Raw genomic sequence first — 23004 nt, 5'->3', positions numbered from 1 at the left:
ATGGGGCCCATGCGTGTCCTGGAGATGTTGCTCAAAAAGGGGGGATGTCCAGCTCACTCGCCGGTCTATCAGTTAATAAGACTCTGTCCCTTTTTATCCGTTCCTCGGGCAGGGGTAGTTGTTTGACTCCACTCCCCCGGACTGACCTATCCAACGCGTGGGGGGTATCTAAGCAGTTTGCCACAAATCAAAGAGAAGGCAGACAAGTCAAGCCTTACATCTTGCCAATTCAAGCTATCATCCTGCTGCTCCTCTAGATAACGAATTCCCTACGGCTTTTGAACCGGCAAGTGCGATTCAAATTCTGAAGATTTTGGTGTGCTTGCCTCTACGCATTCTTCCAGTATTGTATAAAATTCGCTGGTAGAATTTACAACTATTGTGCATAGTGGAATTTGTTGCGACTGCCACCTGGCATCTCCCGCTTCTTGCTACGGCTGCTTTAGTTTTACCCTAATGCTCCGTGCCGAACTCGGTTTCACGAAATGCCCCTGTCAAGTCTACGGACGGCTGAGATAGTGTACATCAAATACCATAACCGCCCAATCATCAATCCTCCGAGTCTATCCATATGATGAACAGAACTCGCTCGTTGGTGCTAGCTTAATGGCTTTGTGGTCACCGGCTCGCCACAGTGCCTAAGGGTTAGGTAGGAACGCATCAAGCTAGGTAGTGCTCCTCCCGATGCTTCAAACCATACTGGAAGCTGCTAGTTATAAATTACTTTCCAACCCATTGAAATACCTTCACACCGCACACATAATCCTGAAGACATGGTGGTTTTGGGTACGCAACCAGGAAATCCATGGTTATTCTTCCTCCAGAACCGAAGAACTGGCCTCTACCTTTGGGTTATTTCCCCTCCTGGAGGTGACAAGGTTGAGTTTTCTTTTCTCGCTTTCCTACGGTTGGGTTTCATGCTTTCCATCATCGCCACTTGCCATGTTTGCGTCGGTCGTATATTTCCCGGGCGTCCGTGAGCGTGGTCGATATTTGCGGTGAGAGTGTGTGCCACAAGAGCTAACAACTACTTTGATCCTTTAGCATTGACATCAACGAACGGCAACTGTTATGCCATCCTCGAAGCACATCATGGCCTAAGTCGACGCGATACGATCGATATATATTTCGGACGAATCCGTTAAACACTAGAGGGACCAATGGCTTTGGTATTCTAGAAGCACTTCACGACATGACGTCCAACTCACCTTCTAGATGATAATACTCATAAGCGGCCCGTTCTATGTGGCGATTCTACTCAAATTTCTGAGCAAGTGAGCAACATCCTACCTTTAATGACTTCCGTATTGCCAGATATGGGGTTATCCTAAGAGTTTTGGAATAATACTACACTCACGAGCGACTGTTCGATATGGAGAAGGCACTGTTTGACGCCTGGCGAGCTACACACAATGGGCAGTAGGGAGCCATCCATACTTGCTGGCATACAAGGCAGGGCCGGACAGGGAGACCAATGGCTTATTGCCATTCTTCCTAGATGACTGAGTTTCTTTGAAGGTTTGTTCCGAAAACCCGATAAAATGAAGGGGTTTGACTAGTTTGTGTCTTCAACTTTTCTCGGAAAGATTTTTATATTTCAGGAACTGGGGACGCATAATATTGACACGGATTTGATGATCTTGAAGTCCCTCTTTTAAGGTGTACAAGAAAATTTCTGGGACTTCCGTTTTCTAATACGCTCAGGGTACTACCACAAAACAAATGCCCTCGAAATAGCCAACTTTGATGCCTCGTTTCATAACTAAGCGCATCGCAGAGCTTGCATGGGCAAATTTAAGCCCGAATTCTTTATCACCTAAGAGACACCTTGAGAAACACCCCGTAATGCTAGCCGATCTCAAAAATAGCAATGGAACATTGCTACGACAAATGTTTCAAAGACGATATCTACCCGCCCCGGGACCCGTCAATGCCCGGGACCGTCTTCCGTATCTTGAAAGATACAAACCACGTACCAGAACTTTCCAAGTTCGTCACATCCACTAAAAACGGAGGCGGAACAGAACAGGAAGCAAGGATCTTTGGACTTTTTCTTGGCATTCCCGTTTTGGAAGGATAAAATAGTCCTAGTGTAGAATTATGACTATTTGGGGGAACTGATGTAAGCACTACGTTAGGGTTACGGAAGTGTTGTGCCGGTGGAATTGTTCGTTATGCTGGTCATGTTGGTCATGTTGGCATTGATCCTACTAGGTAGGTACCTTTAGGTACCTAGGTAGTTTTGGATTGAGTATTTCTGGCACGTGAGCTGTAAACGGTTCTCACATGAGCTATCACGTGGGATGTAAGATTCTACATGCCGTATGAGGTAATGTAGGGAGAAGTGTTCAACGTTAGCTGGATGGACCAGTATTTAATAAATGATATCAAGATGAGGGCAATGAGGATAACTCTTCGACAAGTTTAGTTTTGACGATCAATCAACCTGCCTGAGTACCATTGTGCTCCCTCTAGTATTACAAACTGGCAATCCAAATCCTCCCTCTCTAATCCTTCTTGAGGGGTAGATATCTCTCCTCAATTCCATCCTTCGTGACGATCATCATCTGAAGTCCATCTCCAACCTCAATATGTCTCTCAACCGCACTATCAAAAGCATCCTTGACCAAATCCTCCACCTCTCCCCTTGGTAACGGAATCTTCTCTCGTTCTTGTAACTCATGGCCGGCTCCACTCTCTGGCTCGTATTGGTTCTTGAAATTGACTTGGTTGTCAAGGAACGGCATGATCAGACTTGCTGCTGCGCCCGCTGCCCTGCACATCTCTCGCTCGTAGCTGCCCACGGGATCATACGAATACACAACCCCCTTCCCTTCCTCATCCAAGCCCCCGAGGATAGCAGTAACGTAGTATGGGAAGAAACGCTTTCCGTAAAGTATCGTAGATAATCGCTGCGCACATGCCTTAACGCTCATGGGCTTGCCGTGTTGGTATCGGTACATCTTGACCACCGCATCCAGACGCTCCTTCAGTGCTTCCCCATCGGCTGCGAATCCCACTACTGACAGCACAATAGTGGCATCATTCTGAGATGCAGTGGTTCCGCCAATCTTGAAAACTTTGGGCTTGTATCTGGTGTTGATGCTGTATCCTGATGTTGAACGTGTGTCACCCGCCATTATTGTGAAGTCGGCACCAGAGATCGCGAGTGTGGAGCCTCCATTGTCGGTGTATCTAAAGGGAGAGTCAGTAAATGCTAGATAGAGTGATGGGAATTACTCGTACGGGTAGAATCCATGTTGCTTGTGGCCATCTGAAGCTGTTGCTGGAGCTTGGTTGAAAGAGTAATTTGGACCGTTCATCAGCGGATTTTGACTGAACATCGCCATATTCGCTTCTAGGTTAAGGTAAGAAGGCGGAGGTATTATCGAGATAGGCTTGGAGGAATATGTTGTGGTTTCGGAATTAGAGTTGGGAGCTTTGCATGGAGGTTGTCCTTGAGGTTGAACGCGCCTCGTCGCTGCCTCCAAAGCACACTAGCGCGAAAGTAAGACAGGGGTAGCTCTACCACCACAACCTGACCACGGGTTGAACCGCAAGACTTGCTCCTACTCCGTACCAGCGCACATGCCAGAGAAGTCAATATCGGAGAGAGCCATGAACTCGTATGAAACCCCCATAATGACCTGTATTATAACCTAACATGCATGTAGTGCCTCTCGAGATATTCGCCGGAAGGCACTGCAAAAAATTGCAGCGCTGTCTGCTACGTCACCGGATACTACTTTCGATCATTCAGATCTTGAGCGACTCTCAAAAGGATGTTTACAAAATGGGAAGGCTAATGGCAAAGTCAATGGGCATGCCAATGGCCACTCGAGCTCTCTATCCGATTCCCCTATGGTACGAACCTGTTGTTCCTGCGTAGAACTAGGCAGGGCTGATTGAGGGGACATTAGAACATCCGGGAATTCGAGGTTCTACTGGCATTGTGCAAGGCAGCCCCCCTTCTTCAAGATCGCGAGAGCGCCAAAAAACTTGTGGAACAACTCTCTCCTTATATTCTGGAGGCTCACACCCAAGCCTTTGTTCCGTCGCCCTATTTTCGAGACATCGAACCCTCCCCAATAGAAGCCTTGAGCTACAATCTCACGGCGGCTCTCCTTACACTGGGTATCAATCATCAGGACCTGAAACAATCGATCACTGAACTGCTATGGGCCTATCTGCGGCACTGCTTAAATGCAGCAAAGGCAGCTTCGCCAGCTCAGGAGCCTGCCTCCGACGATGAGAGCGATACCGAAGTACAAGACGCTGTCAATGTCGCTAATATTACTATGACCGTTTTAGGGTTCCTTGATGCCACTGCAATTTATGCTAATTTCTGGACCGCTTCCGAAAGAACCCTTCTAATCCAACGTGTCAAAATTTTGCTGTCCGAGGAGTTTCTGGTCGCTGTCGAGAAAGCGTTTTCCGCAATTCGAAATTCAAACGCACTGCACAGTCAGGCGAAGGAGTGGAAGAGATATGTCCGACATTACGCAGCAATCGGCCGCCCTCTTGGTGCTATGCTCCTCCAACGAAGCTTCATGTGGCTCTTGGTTGCTGCGTCCTCACTTCTGGTTACTGACGTAGACACCCTCAGAAATAACGATGTTCTAGATATACACATCGCGAATACAGGTGCATCGAGCCAAGCATTTCCCCCAAGTGATGACGTCGTAGATTTTGATGCTGTCGAGACAATGGCTGATATGGCTACGGATGAGATGAGTCTCCTTGAGGATGGAGCTGATTACCTTCGCTTGGGGTCGACCTGGCAACAGCGCCTGGCTTTTTCTGTAAAAGCTGGTGCTTTGACTAGCTACCTGAACTGCTCTTTCCTCGACGAAGATGCTGCCGATGCTGATGTTCTCATGTCCTGGCTGGAGGATACTCTTGCGGACCCATTACAAATGGCTGATGAGACGCTGGCAAGCGTGGTTCTGCGCGCCATGGCTTTGATCTCAAAATTGTCGCCGGGTTTCGCGCCGAATGTCACTCGTCTACTACCACGATTCATCGTTCAGGGCGGCCCACGAGGCGGGACTATTTCCCTTGCATCCAATTGCTTGGCCTATGTTCTCCAAATACTCTCGAAAGATGCCATCATCACCACTTTATATACCTTCGGAAACGTTCTGAGCTCTAGCTCTAATGAGCGAGCCCTTGCTGGCGGAGCTAATGGTGACCTTTTGTTGGATGGAAGCGCTGGCTCCATGCTTTATACAGGGAAGCAATCTACCGGTAGTAATATCTCTTTGTTGACAACTGGCGAGGAAGACACCTCTACCGTATATGGGGATGTTGTTCAGGCCATTTGCACTATTGCCTCTAGCTGTAATGACCCGGAAATTACCGCTCTGGCTCAGACTATGCTGCTCCAAAAGATCAACAAAATTAGTAGAGTGACTGATGCACGCATTATTAAGGAGACTGCTACATTGGCGTTGAGCGGAGGGCTACTCGAATTTCGCGCCTTACTCAAGATCTACTCTAAAATTTGCCACGATGGGGTGGCTCAAAACAATGAGCTCTTATTAGACGCTGTCCGTCAAGTTCCATTCAAGATTTTCCTGCCGCTGCCGTTATGCTAACTGATCTATAGGTGATGAGCGCCCGTAATTTCCTCTCATCAACGTTGCGAAAAAAGACTGCCCTACATGACATTTACCTAGAGTACCTTCTTGAAGCTATTGTCAGCAAGGGCGATGTATACCACGGGCAAAGTAAGGCCGGGGAGGGAGATGTTGAAATCGCGGCACGAGACATTGCCCAGCTCTTGCATCCTCTGGCCATATTGATGTCCAACAATGAGTTGGCCTCAGATGATAGTCTTAGCGAGGAGATATCATCTCTCTTCCGTGATGCATGGTTTAATATCGCTGTTCACGGTTTCGCGACCAACACCAACCGTGGCAAGAAATACCTAAATGAACTACGCCATATCGCAATTCATTCAAAGCCTCTTGTTGGAGAGCAGCGAGGGGAGCAAATCGAGAGCGATATTGAGTTAAACACTGTCCTTCGTCGTGGTATGAGCTCCGAAAACGAATCAATACAAAAGAAACGACTTACAGCTCTTCTACCTTCAAGGGCTTCGGATATTAGGAGTCTTAGTTATCGCAAGGTTATTTTCCTACAAGCTGCATATCTAGTTGAGACACTACGAGCGGATTCAGGCGATTGTGCCAAGGCCTTGATATACTTCATGGAACCTAGTATGCGCACCGGTGACATGAGTAACGCTATGGAGGGCATCGTTGTGGCTGCTATGGGTGCCTACCTCAAGAAGACTTTAAGTGGGCTTCACCCGACCTTCTCAGCTCCTTACGTGGCAAAACAGCTTGCACTGATTTTCAACACCTGTTGTCACCGTATTGACCGTGTTCAGCAAGCTGCGGTAAAGTGTGCAGATTCTATTATCAATTCGGTTCCTTCTGCTCTTTGCCAAAAATTGTCACTTTTTACCCTTTTGGATCTCTTGTCGCTCATGTGGACGAGCTGTTTGGATGCTGAGACAGATGAGTATGAATGGAAATCATCGTTCACATCAGCGCGTCGAAAGGTCACTGTTGAGCTCTCGGACGATTATAACTTGCGCCGGCGAACGTTGAATAATCTCTACAAACGAGCCAAAGGATGGGTAACATCCGTTATCAATATTGCGCCTTTGGATGTCAAGGGTCTTTTACAGACATATCTATCTGACTACGATGACGACGGTGCATATGGATATATCTCCTTGGGGAGATCCTTTGCAAGTGAAATGGGCTTTGTCATTCCAAGCACTGATCAGAGGCTTGCTGCGATTGACCCACATGGAGAGTGCAATATTAATACCGCCTCTGACTTCATAGCTCAGTACACGACTCGACAAGAATACCGCTACGCAGAGACACTCCCAAACAAGGATGCTGAATGGCTGCATTTTCTGCCTCTCGGTGAGCGACGTGGCTCCCTTGCATCGAAGTCTGGCAATGAATGCGACGACGCTGTCACGGTTCTTTCTAACATACAAAACCGCACGCTTAAGGGAATGCATATTCCAATTGGGGAACTCCGCGATGTGCTCAGGAGGGCGGCAGCTCTACTATGTAGGAGCCAGCGAGATGAGTGTGCCATTGTACATCATCTTGTTGTCATACCATTTTCCATCTTCACAAAGCCATCCATCAAGCTTGGTATATCACTTTGGCTCGGTGTGATTAATGAGAACCCTCGCATGGAGCCACGGATATTGATGGAAGTTGCTCAACAATGGGAGTTGACAGTGCATCGAAGGCTTGGGGTTTTCAATGTAAAATTTCTGTAAGTACCCGTCTTTCCTTTTCGTTGTTAATATTACTGACCGATAAAGGCATCCTGACCCTTTCTATGTCGCCGGAGAGTTTGCGCCAAGTAACAGTGCCAACTTATCAAAACGACAGCATGCATCTCATAATCTTCTGTCTCCGCACATGCGATTGCTACAATTCCTAGGAAGCCACTTCAATGCAAGCCGCTTGGGAAGCCCACATACGGAAAAAACATTTCTTAGACTCTTGAATGTCACCCTAGATGGTCTAGCACAAACGACGGGTCATCCACTGGCTAGGGAACTTAGGTTCCAAATTGTTCTCTTCGGACTTAAGGTCATCAAGCATGTAACTGCTCTCGGCTTCCACCCCAGGTTTGTACTCAAAGACAAGATCTTGTCAGCTGCCTTGAGCTGGTTTACGTTTGCGCCGCGATGGTCATTTGGTGGCAACAGATTGCAGTTGAAAGCAGAGACTCGTTTACTGGCCGAAGTTTCTGTAGCTCTCAAGAATATACAGATGGTCGTTGAAACACCCACTCCGCTTTCTAAATCCCTCCAGGCCAAGGAAGACCTGCTTCAGATCTTAATGGAAAGCGAGCAGACGAGGCTCAATGTATGGCTCTATCCGCTAGGCGAGCCTCGAGACCTAGTCACGCCCAGTCGGGGTTCAAAGGCTGCAATTGAGGTAAGGCCACAATTTTGCAATGACGAGGCAGTCTTACTAATAGGGAGCAGGCTTCTCTACTCAGCCTTATTAGGACAGCATGGAACGAAAGTCCACATTTGGCAATAAAACTAATAACAAGATTTCCATCCCCTCAACTCCATAAGGAGATACGATGGCTCTTGCTAAATTTCCCAGATAAAGCTATAGATGAACCAGAAGCTGTCCAACTATTAGTTGGAGGGTCTTTGCCAGATGATATCTCATTTCAGTTAAAGGCAAGCTCCCTATTCCGAAGTCTCAATCCAAAAGTTAACGTTACTAGTACCTTTTGTACTGGGCTCCGGTAAATCCCATAACGGCAGTCACGCTTTTCTTACCCGCCTATCGTAACAATCCTTTCATTTTGCAGTACGCTATGCGTGCTTTGGAATGTCACTCTGTGGATGTCACGTTCTTCTATGTTCCTCAGATCGTGCAAACACTGCGGTATGATGTACTTGGCTACGTCGAGAGATATATTTTGGAGACCGCGCAGTTTTCCCAGCTTTTTGCCCATCAAATTATTTGGAACATGAAAGCGAACGCTTATAAAGATGAAGATTCTAAGATTGTAAGTCTTATAACCAGTTAGCTGATATATGTGATACTAATACAAGAATAGCCTGATGCTATTAAACCTACCCTGGATAAAGTTACGGATCGGATGATTGCCGAGTTCTCTGCCCTTGATAGGGATTTCTACGAACGCGAATTTGCCTTCTTCGACGAAGTTACTAGTATTTCCGGCAAGCTCAAACCTTACATCAAGCGCCCGAAACCAGAGAAAAAGCAGAAGATTGAGGAAGAACTACGGAAAATTAAGGTTGAAGTTGGGGTTTACTTGCCCAGCAACCCTGATGGTGTCGTTATTGGCATTGACCGAAAGTCTGGGAAGCCCCTCCAGAGCCACGCGAAGGCACCTTACATGGCAACCTTTAGGATCAAAAAGAATAAGACCGATATGGAAGGCACAGATGACATGCTAGAAGAGACAAACCAAACTGGAGAAATACCCCAGGACAACACAGTCGAGATATGGCAATCAGCGATCTTTAAGGTTGGAGATGATTGTCGTCAAGACGTTTTAGCCCTTCAGATGATTGCGGCCTTCCGAGGCATTTTCAACAACGTCGGCCTGGATGTTTATGTGTTTCCATACCGGGTCACGGCCACCGCACCGGGTTGTGGTGTTATTGACGTTCTGCCGAACTCGATTTCTCGAGATATGGTTGGCCGAGAAGCAGTCAATGGTCTCTATGACTATTTCGTCTCAAAGTATGGCAATGAGGACTCTTTACGATTTCAAGAGGCACGCAGCAACTTTGTTAAAAGTATGGCTGCTTACTCGATGATCTCATTCTTATTACAGTTCAAGGATCGACACAATGGAAATATCATGATTGATGACGCTGGCCATATCTTACACATAGATTTCGGTTTCTGCTTCGACATTGCTCCTGGAGGCGTCAAATTCGAACGAGCACCATTTAAACTCACAACTGAGATGGTAGCTGTCATGGGTGGAAGCACAGAGCACCAGTCCTACAAATGGTTTGAGGAGTTGTGTGTGAAAGCTTTTCTAGCGTCGCGTCAATACATAGACAAGCTGTCTCAAATTGTGCTATTGATGATGGACTCCGGATTGCCGTGTTTCAAGCCGGAGACGATCCAACACTTCAAAGACAGGTTCGTACCAGAGAAGAGCGAGAGGGAGGCTGCGGATTTCATGAGGGGTTTGATCAGGAAGAGCCAGTCAAGTTATTCGACGGGAGTATATGACCAGTTCCAACTCTTGACAAACGGTATTCCATATTAGATGGACACGATATATTAGGACTGCTAGATAACTGGAAACCGGTCGCTTCTTTTCTACCTGTAAATAATTTAGTCCCATTTGCGTTAGCGTAGATTATTATACCCGATTCCAAGGCAGATTACTTTACTACGTAGGTAGACTCAAGATAGCTTCGGCAATTGCTATCCGATGTACTTACTGCGAATTGATGCCTTGCATGGCTATTAAAGCTACTCCACTCTTGATGAATTTCTACGCTTAATGGCGTCTTCCGGTCCCGGAAGACACCATTGAATGAAGTTCAGATTGCATACTGTATATCTACACATCTACACATCTTCCAAACATATAGAAAATCTGCGATCATTTGGTAAACTTACAAAATGGCCACTCCTTTTACGCTTGATAATCGCGCAGCAAGCGGTTTCCAAGACGGCTCACGTTACGACAAATATAGGCCATCATACCCTACAGAAGCAGTAGACAAGCTCCTAAGTCATTTAGGAGTAGCAAACCAGAATAATGCACGAGTTATCGATCTTGGGTCCGGCACAGGCAAGTTTACAGAATTGATAGCTGCTAGACCGGAGGAGTTTGAGATTGTAGCCGCTGAGCCTCATGAGGGTATGAGGGAGGAATTAGTGAAGAAGAATTTAGGATCTAGGATTAAGGTGCTAGATGGGGATGCGGGGAATATTCCAGTCGGGGCGGAGTGGGCGGATGCACTGATAGCGGCGCAAGTGAGTTATAAAGACAATATAAGATTTAGAGGGGAGCTAAAGATACTGATCAATCTTGTGATATTTTAGGCTTTTCATTGGTATGCCTTAATTAGATATGAGTGAGTGGCCTAGTAGGTGCTGATGGAGGGTATAGGTTTGCTACAGAGGAATCCTTGAAGGAGATCCACAGGGCTTTGCGGCCAGGTGCTAGTTTTGGGATGATTTGGAATATCGAGGACTGTATGTTACCCGACTCATTCATCAGGGGTACATACTAAGTTTTACAGATAATGCACCGAAAGACTGGCCATCAGCAAGCAACTGGGAGCAAAAACTCAAGGATATTATCGCCTCACTTGAAGACGGCCACCCACGCTTTAGACACCTGGCATGGAAAAGGGTGTTTGAGAACCAGCAAGATACTACTCCTTTACAGACTTTGAAAGATACTTTCACTCATCATCTTCCCCTATTTTCACTACCAATTGGGGAGGAGGACGTGAAGTGGACAGTATATTTGACAGATGAGGCGATATGGTCTCGTTATTCTACCCTCAGTCAGATAACGAATCTGAAGGGAGCGAGATTAGAAGAGGTGCGGAGGAAGGTGTTCGAGGCATTGAAAGCAGATGATGTAGAGCGCAATGCTGCTGGCGAGGTTGCGGTCCATGGACGTACGCATCTTGCATGGACATCGCGGGTCTAAAAGCTTTAGCTTTTCGCCAATAGATGAATTCCACAGCTCGATCCAGCAGCCATTCAGTATTTTGCCCTTGTCATCGTGGGAAGATCTTCAATGAACGCTAACGCCATGATATATGCCCTGAATACTCCATGACTCCCATGCAATGTGCTTGCAAAACCCCTTGAGTCGGTTTCCCCAACGCAGGCGTCTGTGATCAATCCGCCGAGATGTACATAACTACAGAAAGCAAAATGTCAGCATCAGAGCTCCCTCCACTTCGAGAGATAATAGCGTACCATTGTTTCCCCGAACGAAAGCATCCCCATAACTTCTCTTCTTTACTCCATTCACATGCTCTTCGGTCTTTTCCAGCGCAATATTCATGTAACCGTCCACAGATTGCAACTCCCCTGCAATGGATATTTTAGCATTCACTTCAGATCCTTAGGACAACGGAGCTACCTACCTTTGTAGACTACACCGCTATTCAGCTTCACCGTTACTGAGCTGCCGATGATCTCGCTGAGGAAGCCGGAAGGGTCTCTTCCCTCGCCTTGGGTCGCGTTTCCATTCTCCATCTCGCTGCGGGGATTACTCTCACAAGTAGATGTGGTATATGTAGTTACTCTGTATCAGGCGTTTTCGCTTTCCGAAATTGGTGGAGTAGAGTTGTAAGGTTTACGATGCCCAAGAGCTTCGTGGGGTTGACTCTAAATGCCCGCTAGCGCGATATGTACCGCGATACAGGTTCCCACCCACCGCCAGCCTCACCACAGCATCTACCGGCACATGGATTTGCGATCTGACAACGCTACGCATAAACATGGCAGAAGATACCGGAGAGGGTTCTCTTGACAACTCAAAACTGCCACCTGCAAAACGATCTCTATTCAGCAAAGATGTACTCGCAAAAGCCTCGTCCGAACCCGAAGAGGCTGTAGCCTTCTTTAGCAGATCCCGCGAAATCTTCCCCCAAAGGTTGGCTGAGGAAGAGCGCAGGCGGCAGAGGAAGATCGCGAGGCAAGAGCGCAAGAGGAGTCCAACTAGTGTGGACAGGAAAGAATCAAGCCCTCCCGAAGAGAAGAAGAGGCGCATCTCTACCAAGGATCCATATAGCTCAGATGAGGATATTGCCGGAAGCTCACGCTCTAGGAGGTAAGTTGTAGATAAATATAGTGATATTACTCGGGCTAAATTCAGCCTAGGAAATCAACCCCTTCAAGGCGCGGCAGCCACAAATCAGATTCAATACCCGCACAGCACGATTTGGAGTCCTCTCCTACCACACTTTCCGGGGGTCATGCCAGAGACCTACGAGCAGAAAGGCGGCTTAGGCAGGAGGCCAGGAAAAGTGCATCGGCTATCATATCATTGAGCGACAGCGATAGCGACAAGAGAAGCAAAACTATACCAGTCAGGAAGGCTATAGTTGGAGCCATTGTACTGGATGACGACGATGATGATAGCTATGTTGTGCCTCGAAAAGCTACAACGAAGGATGATTATGACCTTCAACTATCCGACGAGGAATTTCCAGAGCTTATTCACCTGGCAAGGGAACGCGAAAAGCAGAAGGCGCTTCAACGTCAAAATGCAGCTAAAGCATTTGACGAACAAAGCCATCAATCAAGCAAGGGCACCACTGTGGATGATGACATATTCGAGACTGCGGGACCCATACCATCTAAAGATCCCGTGGTCGATATTCTCATAACATCTCAAATTGAGGGGTCGAAACCTCTAATAGTTAAGAGAAAGTTGTCTCAGCGTCTGAAGGACGTTAGGACAAAATGGTGTGAATACCAATCAATGGGTTCTAATCTCGAAGATAAGGTGTTCTTAACCTGGAGGGGTAAACGTCTCTTCGATTCGACGACTTGTATGGCACTCGGCCTCAGGACTGATGCTCGTGGAATATTGACAGCTGATGGTGGGGTGGACGAAGCAGGAAGGATTCATCTTGAAGTCTGGACTGAAGAGCTCCACAGTGCCTACCAAAAGATGCAAGCGGCGAAAGATATGGAAGACGACCAAAGCAATAAGGAAGAGGCATCTGAACAAGATCCCGGAATTCCAACTATGAGGTTGGTATTCAAGGCACGGGGTCTTGAAGACTTTAAGGCCAAGGTTAGGCCTACGACAACGGTGGAAAGGATGATAGAGTCTTTCCGTCGTAACAATAACCTTCCAGCTTCAAAAGAGGTTTCTATGTATGTTGATGGGGACAAGCTCGATTCTGCGTCGACAGTGGAGGATGCAGAACTGGAAGATTTGGATGTTGTCGAGGTACATATTCGATGATTATGACATGTTTGGGCAAGCTGGCGTTTGGGAGTAATATTTTGTAGAGATACCCCGGGATTGGGCTGGAGGTCCCTGTCAATTCAATACTAGGCTTGTCAATCAAGACAGCTGAGCAATTCGGTAGAAATCAGCAAAAGATGAATCATGAACTAAACGTGATACGAGTGTAGGTTAAGTGTAGAATTATCCTCAAGTATGTAAAGAGGAACAGATTTAGTGACGACTCGCGCCAGCCCGAAAGTACGAGAGGATATCTTGTCAAGCGCTTGGCTTCATGATATCGTAATCACATTCGACTTCGAGAGCATCTGCTTCAGTTTTGGCGACATAGTCATATACTTCTTAATACCAAACTCTCAGATTGGCATCTTTACGATTTACTATTTTGAACCGCTTTAGAAAGGTGGATTAATTCTAAGTAAAGATTACTAACAGCACCACCACATCCCTTGCAATTAGCAAACGTTTTGATTTAACGAGAAAGGCATAGAACAAGGCTATGTAAATTCCTATCGTTATTATCTATATTCCTACGCTTTGTTATCGTAACAAGTGTCTCTCTAACCCTGCAAGGTGGGGCAGTCCGATAGACGGGAGTGTTATGGCTTACGTAGCTCCAGTAGCTTGGTGCTTTGGCGCAAAGCAAAGAACAAGGAACGCGTGCACGTCTTTTTTTCCGTCACTCTTCCATGCATACCAGACATCTATAGAACTACCAGGTACCTACTTGATGAGAACGAAGTATGAGCACGGGTATATGTATCATTCCTCCAAAACAGTGGCAACATCAACATGTCGACTGATGACTTGTCATCATCCCCTCCTCGCCAATATGGTAGAATTGCCAGGCTTTCGAGCTTCCTACCTCTTTCTAGTAGTACCGACACGCATCCAATGACTACTCATGGGCAGGGTGCTTTAAGCAGCTTGATCAGATCGCGTTCCAATGCCTCATTACAGTCGATGCATCGACGGCCGCCCTCTTTTCGGGCCCGAGAGGACGACGAATTCCCACCGAGTCTATTGGCAGGAATTCGAAGGAACTCGGCCGAGTTCAATGATGCTGAGGAATCTAGATGGAACGCCACCGAGGAGAGACGATTGAATGAGATTCTCTTTGGCCCGCAAATGCGGAGCCAGAGACTTATTGGGAATAGCAATCCTCGATATAGGTGGGAGAAGTATTGGAAGACGGAGGAACAATTGAAAAAGATGAAAAAGCCAATGTATACATGACAAGTCCTTGCCTTGTTGCGAGCCATTGGCTGATGATTAATAGACGAGAGTACTACGAACGGACGAACAGCTTGGTACAGCAGTATATATATACCGATCGTCTTCTAGATTCGTCTCTACCCCACGATCTTCTGAACGAGTACAATGGCACGCCCTCTGAACGACCAGTAGGAACTATCCTCCAGAATGTTGAAGTTCCACCCACAATCTCAGAGGAGCCTCGAAGTCTGAACTCCCCTGCAAGTGACTCCTCTCAAAAGCCAGATGATTTAGGAAATCTTCCGAAAAAAATCAAGCGGACTCCACGTGAGCTCTACAAGGTCGTCAACGACCAAACTCCGCTGCTAGCCACTGAGGATGAGGAGAGTGGCCCAAAACCTAACATCCCCGGATTCGAGGATGACAGCGTGGAGAGCGGCGACAAGATCGTGCTGGTGGCCATATACATCAATCTTATGGCAAACGCTCTGCTGCTGGCTGGAAAAATCGCTGTGATTGCACTCACAAGCTCGCTCTCGGTCCTAGCAAGTTTGGTAGATGCTGCTTTAGATCTTCTCAGCACAGGTATCGTCTGGACTACAACGACGCTGATCGACAGACAAGATCAATACCGATACCCCGTAGGCCGGAGGCGCCTGGAACCTATTGGAGTGCTCGTCTTCTCCGTCATTATGATTACTTCATTTTGCCAGGTAGGCCTACAATGCATCAATAGGCTGACCTCTAATGACCATTCCATCATCGAGCTTGGCCTTCCATCTATCATTATTATGTCCACTACGGTCTTCATCAAAGCTTTATGTTGGGTATGGTGTCGTCTCATTAAAAACTCGAGTGTTCAAGCCTTGGCCCAGGATGCGATGACGGATGTGATTTTCAATATCTTCAGTATCATATTCCCTCTAGGTATGGCCCTTATCTATTGCCATATTGTGTTAATCGCTAACATTTTCTAAGTCGGATACTATGCACAACTCTGGTGGCTCGATGCCCTTGGTGGTCTCCTCCTCTCTTTATACGTCATTATCAGCTGGGCGGATACATCAGCAGGGCATATCCGCAACCTCTGCGGTGCGGCAGCAACGGCTGATGAGAGAAATGTGTTGTTATATCTCACAATGCGTTTCGCCAAGACCATCAAGCAGATCCAGGGCTTGCAAGCCTATCACGCGGGCGACAAGCTCCATGTCGAAGTGGATATCGTTCTAGACGAGAATATGAGTCTGAGAGACAGTCACGACTTGGGCGAGTCGTTGCAATATGTCTTGGAATCGGTGCCATTTGTTGACCGCGCCTTTGTGCACCAGGATTATGCGGGTTGGAATCTGCCGACGCACATGCAACAGCAATCGGTGTAGAGGGGAGGGCCAAGGCAACGTGTTAGACCAGGCGTATGAAGCGGTATGGTTGGCGAGAATAGAGCACTATAAATATCCACCGACCTCGTTCGGACGGTGTCTGTAATTTAATGACGGCAGCGATAGCGAAATACCCCTCATCCAGCGAGATATCTTCTCTATCTTTTGTTCGCCAACCAGCTATCATTCCATCCGCAACTTCCAGTCCCGCCAGTTATAGGAGCAAGTGCGAGGTCAACGAGGTTTAAGCTATTGTCTTTAGTTATCTAAGGGCCGGCACATGCCTTGATACCCCGAGGATGTTATTAGTGAGGTTGCGAGGCGTTTTGATAGGTTAGCACAGTAGACTACAAGGTGGCCAGGTTCACGTATCCCTCTAGGTTGCAGCCTACAACTTGTTGGAGTAATGTAGAGGACCTACAAGGTTTAGTTTGCGGGGTGCTTCCATTTTACGTTCCTTGGCTGCCCGCTGTTCGGCCGCCCTTTTACCTCTGTATCCCCCTGAATATTCACGTCAAGACCGAGGTCTTCGAGGAAAGCAGCTAGGAAAGGCATGACTTGACAGACTTAATTTAGCAACGGCAGTGGTTTTGGATTATCAGCCTAATTGCGCTGGTTTTGTAATTGGTGGTGGCAGTGGAGATTTTGACTCGTTGATACCGGATCTCAAGTTATCGGTGATTGCCATGTGAACATTTATAAAGTTTGAAGGCACGAGGCGGAGCAACGGACTAGACCCCTCCACCGAAACCAAGGCGGCAAGATTATTAAGATTTCTTCCATGCCCCTTTATTTAGGGCTGACGTACGAAGAACAGGTTTGAACAAAGAAAATAAAGAGTTTAACCAGTCACCTCATACTCCGTAGTTCGTATTTCTTCTTTACCCTCTCGGTAAGTCGATTTATACGAAGTCGATCACCTCACTAGCTATCATCGATCGGACCAATCGTGGAGATAGCGTTCCATCCGCCATCTCGGCCGCGAATTATCATCGTAGCTCTTCTTTTTCCGCTACATCATTGCGTGGGATTGGCAGATGGGCGAATCAACGTGAAAGAAACAGCCACGCTGGGAGCAGGTTATGGAAACCAGAAGTACCTAGGTATTTGATGGATTAGAAATATTTGGTGGATTCGGAGTGGGCACAGCCACACAATGTAATTTCGTTTGTGGGCTAAAGAAGCTTGTCTCTCTTGCTAATTGTGCAACGCTTACTTCGTATCCCGATCGATACCCGAGGTTGGGTGGCTGGTTGGGTCTTGATAGAATAGCGTGACGATGAAAGTGCGCATTATTGTGCTACGTAACTAGGTAGAAGGATAAAGCCTCTTAAAAGGCTCCACCTACGGAGTACAAAGCACTAGTTTCTACTTAGCACTCTAGACGTTCTATACAAACCTACAATCCCTAAAATCTATAGCTTCTCAGTAGCTGTCGCAATTATTAGTTTAGCTCGGAGGTTAAAAGTACAGTAGTATGCGCGGATCAGAAAGTCGCAAACTTGCAGCTTTGATCCGGCCATCCGCAAACCTGGCCAGCTGTTCAGGGGTATTCGATGGCGGCGTATCCCCGACCTAGACGACGCATTGGTGCCAGATCACTATTGAATTCGAGGGTCCGCTGAGGTCAGTATTTTCGCCCACCCCCAAGTCCCACAGAGCAGACATCGCAGGTTCAAAATAGAGCCGCCGGGATGCACAGTGCTATATGAAGCAAGGAAGTGCGTACTTTGTAGGTAATGCTCTTTACACTGCGTTCAGTACCGTACCTCTGTACAGGTTGTCATGTACGGACTACCGATATGCAGGACTTGGCAGCAAGCAGGTGATTTGATGGTGATGGGCATTGGGCGCCCCAGGGGCGGCGGGATCATCGAAGAGCATCGAACATCGGACTGCACCCAGTGCACCGTGCTTGTTGACGATCAACTTGTTGATCGTCAGATAATAATAGAAGGACGTCATTGTGGCAGGATTTGCATTCCTCCCGTTTCCGGGTTGCCTGGCACCGGTACCTCGTTACCCCTGAGTCCCGACGCTGTTTTCAACGAGAAAGACGGAGGCAAAGCGAATGGGGACGGAAAAAAGCTGTGGTATTGATAACCTCATTCTTGCTTGCTTAGCCCGAGCTTGGCGGCGCCGTCATGGAGCACGGCTCCAACCGGGAGTCCTCTCATGCCATTGGGGTTTTATAAGCTTTCGGCACGTCTATTGGATGCCGTTCAGGTTTGAAAGCAATAAAGCACCACTATTTTGAGTCGGGGGATCGGAGAAGAACGGTCCAGTTGGTGAATCGGATTGTACGTGGTATCCAACAACAGGAATACCAGCAATGTGCGCTTGTGGCATGCAACCCGAGTCTTGTCTCCCAGCCTTCCAGGGCGGATAGCATCATCACGCACTTCGTGCTTCGTTCCTGACTATCGTAGTATCGTGCCTCACTAAGAAACTTACGTCCGCCGGGTCCCCGCCATGGTCGGCGTGGAAAGCTCTAGCTCTCCGAGTCGAATCATCTGGGCCGGGACGCTCAGCCAGGCAAGGATCTGCTGCCCACGTCTCCTATTTTTGCAAAAGATCCAAAGATCTATCGAAGGTGAGTGCCGGGAACGGGGGATTTGGCTGGCTGTATCCCGTACACGGTGCAGATACAACAACCGCGGGAGCACCGCTGCTTCCAACGTCCCGTGCTCTGCCTGTAGTAGTGATGTGCTGCGATGTGCTGCTTGCAATGTGCTGTGTTCGTACAGGATCGTAACTTCAAGTTCTTCGTCATGGCCATCACCCTCGAACCCGCGACGGATCCCCCGAACTGAGGTGGCCAAATGGTTAGGGGTTGTTGCCCCGATGCGGCCTAGCGTGCCAGCCGGATCCGCCTAATAACTCCTCTGGCCGCCGCGTGCTCCCGGGCCTGGCGACTGGCGACTGGCAACTAACTGGCAACTAACTGGCAACCTAACAACCTGACCTCCACTAAATGCTCCAACTCCAAAACTACTTGCTGCTCTCCGAATCTCCAGGTCATCTTGGGAAAAACACACGAGCCCTCATCCTCGTTCTCTACCCACCCTCGCTCCTGTTCCACCTGTGCCAGTCTGTATTTCTTCTCGTCGACGCCCGCATTTCAGTTGCAACCGTTCGAATCGGTGGCCTCTCCTGGTGAGTGCATTCCAGCTGTCTCTCTCCGTTGCTGTTGTTGTGGTCGAGGAGCCGTTCATTGGTGTGGATCGCTCCAAGTCTATATTTGGATTACGACATTCAACGTCAACAAATCCTTCAACAGCCTCCTGTGCCTCGATTTCCGATTGTTCCTCCAATCCTCGAGGAATTAAAACCCACAAACGCTCTTCATAGTCGACGACTCGGCGTTCTGGGTCTTGCTGCCGGCCTCCTCGAGTTCCAGCAGTTCGCGCGCTCTCCCGCAAATCTCGACCTCCGCCCCCATCCCAAACCATCGTTGCGATCCCGGTCCTCGAGTCCAGCCTGCCTGCCCGAGAAGAAGAGAATATCGTGCGTCGGGTTGCATGCAACTTGCCACGATTGTTTGGCTGGGAAAAAGCCACGCCAAAGCCAGGCGCCGGATTGTTGCATTTGATGTTCGATCTTGCTGACTCCTCCCGCGCGTTTGTCTAGAAGGCCGTTTCCCTCGTTATTTATTATCGAACGCTACATAATTTATCATCCTATTCGCTCAGGAACGCACCAGACTGTCTACAGTGGACGTAAACCGCGCGTTTCATTCGCTTTCCACTTTTAATTTAGTTCAACGCTAGCCGAGAGCTATCTTGTATGACCGACTTCCCCCAAGTCCCGGAGCCTCAAGGACAGTCGAATAGATTCCACATGTCTAAATTTACAAAGGCATTTGGGCGGCGGAAATCGTCCGTCAACGGATTAGAGCACATTACCGACGAGCCGGTACCAGAGCAGCAGTCAACCTTTAAAGTGTTTGACCGGGCAGACGGCGGCAGCAAGACGTTTGGTGGAGGGGCTAAGTTTGTTAAGGCTGCCAATGGTGCGTTTGGACGGTCAAACACTTCGCATCTAGAGGAGGACAACATGTTTGACCGTCTAGGCAAGAATCGGTGAGTTCCAGCCCCGAATCTAATCTATCCGTATAATACTGCATTCATGGCTGACTTTGTGTGAAGCGGCAGTGGAGCATCTAATACAAATACTGCGTCTACGACAGACAATTCGTCCCGTTTAAGCGCTGCGTCTACTGCGCCCTCATCTACAGATGTATCCGGGCGCGAAGAAGGGCGTTCTCACGATAAAAGGTACGGCGATATTCCTGTGCCTCCAATACCGAAATCAACATCAGCATTTTCACTCAAGAACGCCGGCCGAACATTTTCTTTCGGACGGGTTAAGAATTCAGAACTTCCTTCTCTGCCTCAAGACGCGAAGCCACCCACTCCTGAGGAACAGCAATCGGGTCGAGCTAGGGCTGTGACAGCATCGAGTTATGCGAGCACTGCAACCCCTCCAAAGCTTGATGAGCGAGACCTAGGGCTGAGCTTAGGGGGCGATTTTTCAGACATGTTTGCGGGGTTTGGAAAACGGAAGAGCCAGGTTTTGGATGCCGTAGCCACCAAACCACTCCCGCAAAGCCCTGTAAGTAGTGCAGCATTGCAAGAGACACACTTCACCCCTAACCTCTATCAGGAAACACTGCCGTCTGAGCCTGCTTCACGATCGTTGGCCCCCAGCCGCTCTAACCAACCGCCTCCTCTTAGCCTCGACAAGAAGAGGGACGTGGAACCATCGCCGTACTCTTGGAGCAGCCATAATTCGGCTGATGGGCTAATATCCAACTCTACACCCCCTCCCATCCCACCGCATAACTCCTCCTACAATAAGCAGCCGCAGAGACCCGGTGGGGCTGCCGATACAGGTCTAAGAAGAAGCAGCGGGTACTCGGGGAAGAGGCGGTCGACAATCGACTATGGGGACGCAATTGACGATGATGCCAGGCTTCTGCGAGAGTCTCTGAGCGCAAGCCGGCGGTTAAATGATCCTTCCCACGGCTCGAGGGCGCGTGATAGCTGGTTGAATCCTTTAACAACTTCCCAACAGAATAATGATTCGGTTCACTCCAATTGGAAGGGTGGATCCGTCGAAACCACGCCGAGGGCAAAGAAAACAGAGCCCAGAAGCGCCGATGATGACCTGTTTGATAATCACATTGTGGAAGCCGCCTCTGCCGCCCAAAGATACCAGGAACAGCCACTTTCCCCACCTACCCAACACGCGCCACAGAACAAGGTCATGACTCCAGCCCAATTCGAGCGATATAGGCAAGACAAGGAAAGGCTCAGGAGCCTCGGCGGGCAGTCAAAGACTGACGATGACGATGATGACGAGCCAGAAACTTATGATGATGAGGAGGACGAGGCCGAAAAGGCTAGAGAGGCTGCTAAACAGCGCCGGAAGCAGGAGGCGCACATGTCTGTATATAGGCAGCAAATGATGAAGGTCACCGGCGAAACATCGACCCCTACCGCACCTTCTCGCTCAAGCCTCTTTCCCACTCAGAGCAGCCCAAACTTGATGACCCTTGGACAACCGGAAGACAATGAGGAGGAAGATGAGGAAATCCCCTTGGCAATTTTGCAGGCTCACGGGTTCCCAAATAAAAACAGGCTACCGGTCCCTCGTGTTGGGTCAAACCCGAATATGCGAGGTTCAATGCAATCAGCTGCAGGCGGCGTTGTCGACCCACGACTACCAGCATTTGCGAGGAATTTGCCAGAGGATCCATATATCGGGGCCGGACTTGTGAACCCCTTGCAACGAGAATCCATGGCGTTCGGTGGTGGAGCGGGTTCGGCATATGGCGGGTCTTCAAGAGCTCTGCACCCAGGAGGCTTGGTCGGGGTTATTGCCACAGAGGAGAGGTCTCGAGCTATGCGGAGGGGTAGTCCGAATCCTCAAGGGGAGTACGGCCCAGTGCCGCCGCATGGTATGGGTATGCCACCGAATATGCGCCCACCTCCCGGTAGCATGATGAATGGGATGATGCCTGGTCCAATGAGTCCAATGGGCCCAATGAACCCCATGATGCTTACTCCAGGAGACCAAGCCCAAATAGAGATGTCCCAGCAGATGGCGCAGTTCATGCAGATGCAAATGCAGTTCATGCAAATGATGACGTCGGGGCAAGGAGGGCAAGGACAAACGCAAATGCAGCCAAATGGCCATATGCCACAACAGCCTCTATCCATGCAAAGATCCGACAGCCCTCAGCTCCGACCGTCAAGCGGCCAACAGCACCAGCGATCGATGACCATGATGGAACCCAATTTATCACCTTGGATGCAACAGATGCAGGGTGGTTCAGTGTACGCGCCTTCAATAGCGCCGTCAGAGCGTAGCAACGTTGGGCTGCCAGGCCGCTATAGACCAGTTTCTCACATGCCAATAGCAGACACCAAATCGAGAACTTCGACAATGTCAGGAGCTCTTCAAGGGTGGGACAACAAGCACCAATCTGTGACAGTGAGACCAGTCAGGAAATCCGAAACTCCATCTGATGAGGATGACGAAGAAGGTTGGGAGGAGATGGCGAAGAAACGAGAGAAGAAGAAGTCAAAATGGAGGATGAAGAAGGATACTAATGGACTGAAGGAAATGTTAGGCTATACGCAATAATGGAAACCTTCGAATAGACGAACGGGAAATGTGTTGAATAATGCATGGCATCTTCGGCGTTTCAAGATGTTTTTGGATCGGTTAATTTTGGATCATCTCAAGCATAGGGAAGAAAGCTTATAACGTTGTAGAGTAATCTAATTCAAACCGATATCTGCCTTTATTTGGTTTTGGTTTTTTTCGTTTCTGCTCCAAATTCCCAAGTTATTGTGCTAGATAATATCAAATCCGCCGTTACTGATAAATA

The 23004-nt window shown here is 48.4% G+C and overlaps 8 protein-coding genes across 8 annotated transcripts; 5 read left to right on the top strand and 3 right to left on the bottom strand.

The window, feature by feature from the left end:
* Positions 1-2507: 2507 nt before the first annotated feature.
* BP5553_07740 (Proteasome component C5) lies at positions 2508-3350 on the bottom strand (the record flags this gene model as incomplete). The annotated part of the gene is made up of 2 exons (XM_032016363.1): positions 2508-3195; positions 3247-3350. 2 exons carry the CDS (start codon positions 3348-3350, stop codon positions 2508-2510), a joined length of 792 nt encoding a protein of 263 aa, XP_031867594.1.
* Positions 3351-3588: 238 nt separating this feature from the next.
* On the top strand, positions 3589-9822 carry BP5553_07739 (Phosphatidylinositol 4-kinase STT4; the record flags this gene model as incomplete). The annotated part of the gene is made up of 7 exons (XM_032016362.1): positions 3589-3626; positions 3675-3864; positions 3921-5549; positions 5609-7311; positions 7361-7985; positions 8377-8577; positions 8629-9822. 7 exons carry the CDS (start codon positions 3589-3591, stop codon positions 9820-9822), a joined length of 5580 nt encoding a protein of 1859 aa, XP_031867593.1.
* A 362-nt stretch (positions 9823-10184) lies between these two features.
* Positions 10185-11229, top strand: BP5553_07738 (Uncharacterized protein; the record flags this gene model as incomplete). Its single annotated transcript, XM_032016361.1, has 4 exons — positions 10185-10541; positions 10611-10621; positions 10678-10763; positions 10811-11229. 4 exons carry the CDS (start codon positions 10185-10187, stop codon positions 11227-11229), a joined length of 873 nt encoding a protein of 290 aa, XP_031867592.1.
* A 193-nt stretch (positions 11230-11422) lies between these two features.
* BP5553_07737 (Sm-like ribonucleoprotein) lies at positions 11423-11786 on the bottom strand (the record flags this gene model as incomplete). Its single annotated transcript, XM_032016360.1, has 3 exons — positions 11423-11445; positions 11505-11618; positions 11675-11786. 3 exons carry the CDS (start codon positions 11784-11786, stop codon positions 11423-11425), a joined length of 249 nt encoding a protein of 82 aa, XP_031867591.1.
* Positions 11787-12031: 245 nt separating this feature from the next.
* Positions 12032-13509, top strand: BP5553_07736 (uncharacterized protein; the record flags this gene model as incomplete). The annotated part of the gene is made up of 2 exons (XM_032016359.1): positions 12032-12363; positions 12414-13509. 2 exons carry the CDS (start codon positions 12032-12034, stop codon positions 13507-13509), a joined length of 1428 nt encoding a protein of 475 aa, XP_031867590.1.
* A 795-nt stretch (positions 13510-14304) lies between these two features.
* On the top strand, positions 14305-16106 carry BP5553_07735 (Uncharacterized protein; the record flags this gene model as incomplete). The annotated part of the gene is made up of 3 exons (XM_032016358.1): positions 14305-14738; positions 14792-15654; positions 15706-16106. 3 exons carry the CDS (start codon positions 14305-14307, stop codon positions 16104-16106), a joined length of 1698 nt encoding a protein of 565 aa, XP_031867589.1.
* A 3044-nt stretch (positions 16107-19150) lies between these two features.
* Positions 19151-19558, bottom strand: BP5553_07734 (uncharacterized protein; the record flags this gene model as incomplete). The annotated part of the gene is made up of 1 exon (XM_032016357.1): positions 19151-19558. The coding sequence occupies one exon, from the start codon at positions 19556-19558 to the stop codon at positions 19151-19153; it is 408 nt and encodes a 135-aa protein (XP_031867588.1).
* A 388-nt stretch (positions 19559-19946) lies between these two features.
* On the top strand, positions 19947-22757 carry BP5553_07733 (Uncharacterized protein; the record flags this gene model as incomplete). The annotated part of the gene is made up of 3 exons (XM_032016356.1): positions 19947-20188; positions 20255-20720; positions 20772-22757. 3 exons carry the CDS (start codon positions 19947-19949, stop codon positions 22755-22757), a joined length of 2694 nt encoding a protein of 897 aa, XP_031867587.1.
* Between the last annotated feature and the right edge of the window lie 247 nt (positions 22758-23004).

This window comes from Venustampulla echinocandica (genome assembly GCF_003357145.1).
Source record: "Venustampulla echinocandica strain BP 5553 chromosome Unknown scaffold_6, whole genome shotgun sequence".
NCBI classification, from domain to species: domain Eukaryota; kingdom Fungi; phylum Ascomycota; class Leotiomycetes; order Helotiales; family Pleuroascaceae; genus Venustampulla; species Venustampulla echinocandica.
This window is presented reverse-complemented; position numbering and strand designations above follow the sequence as displayed.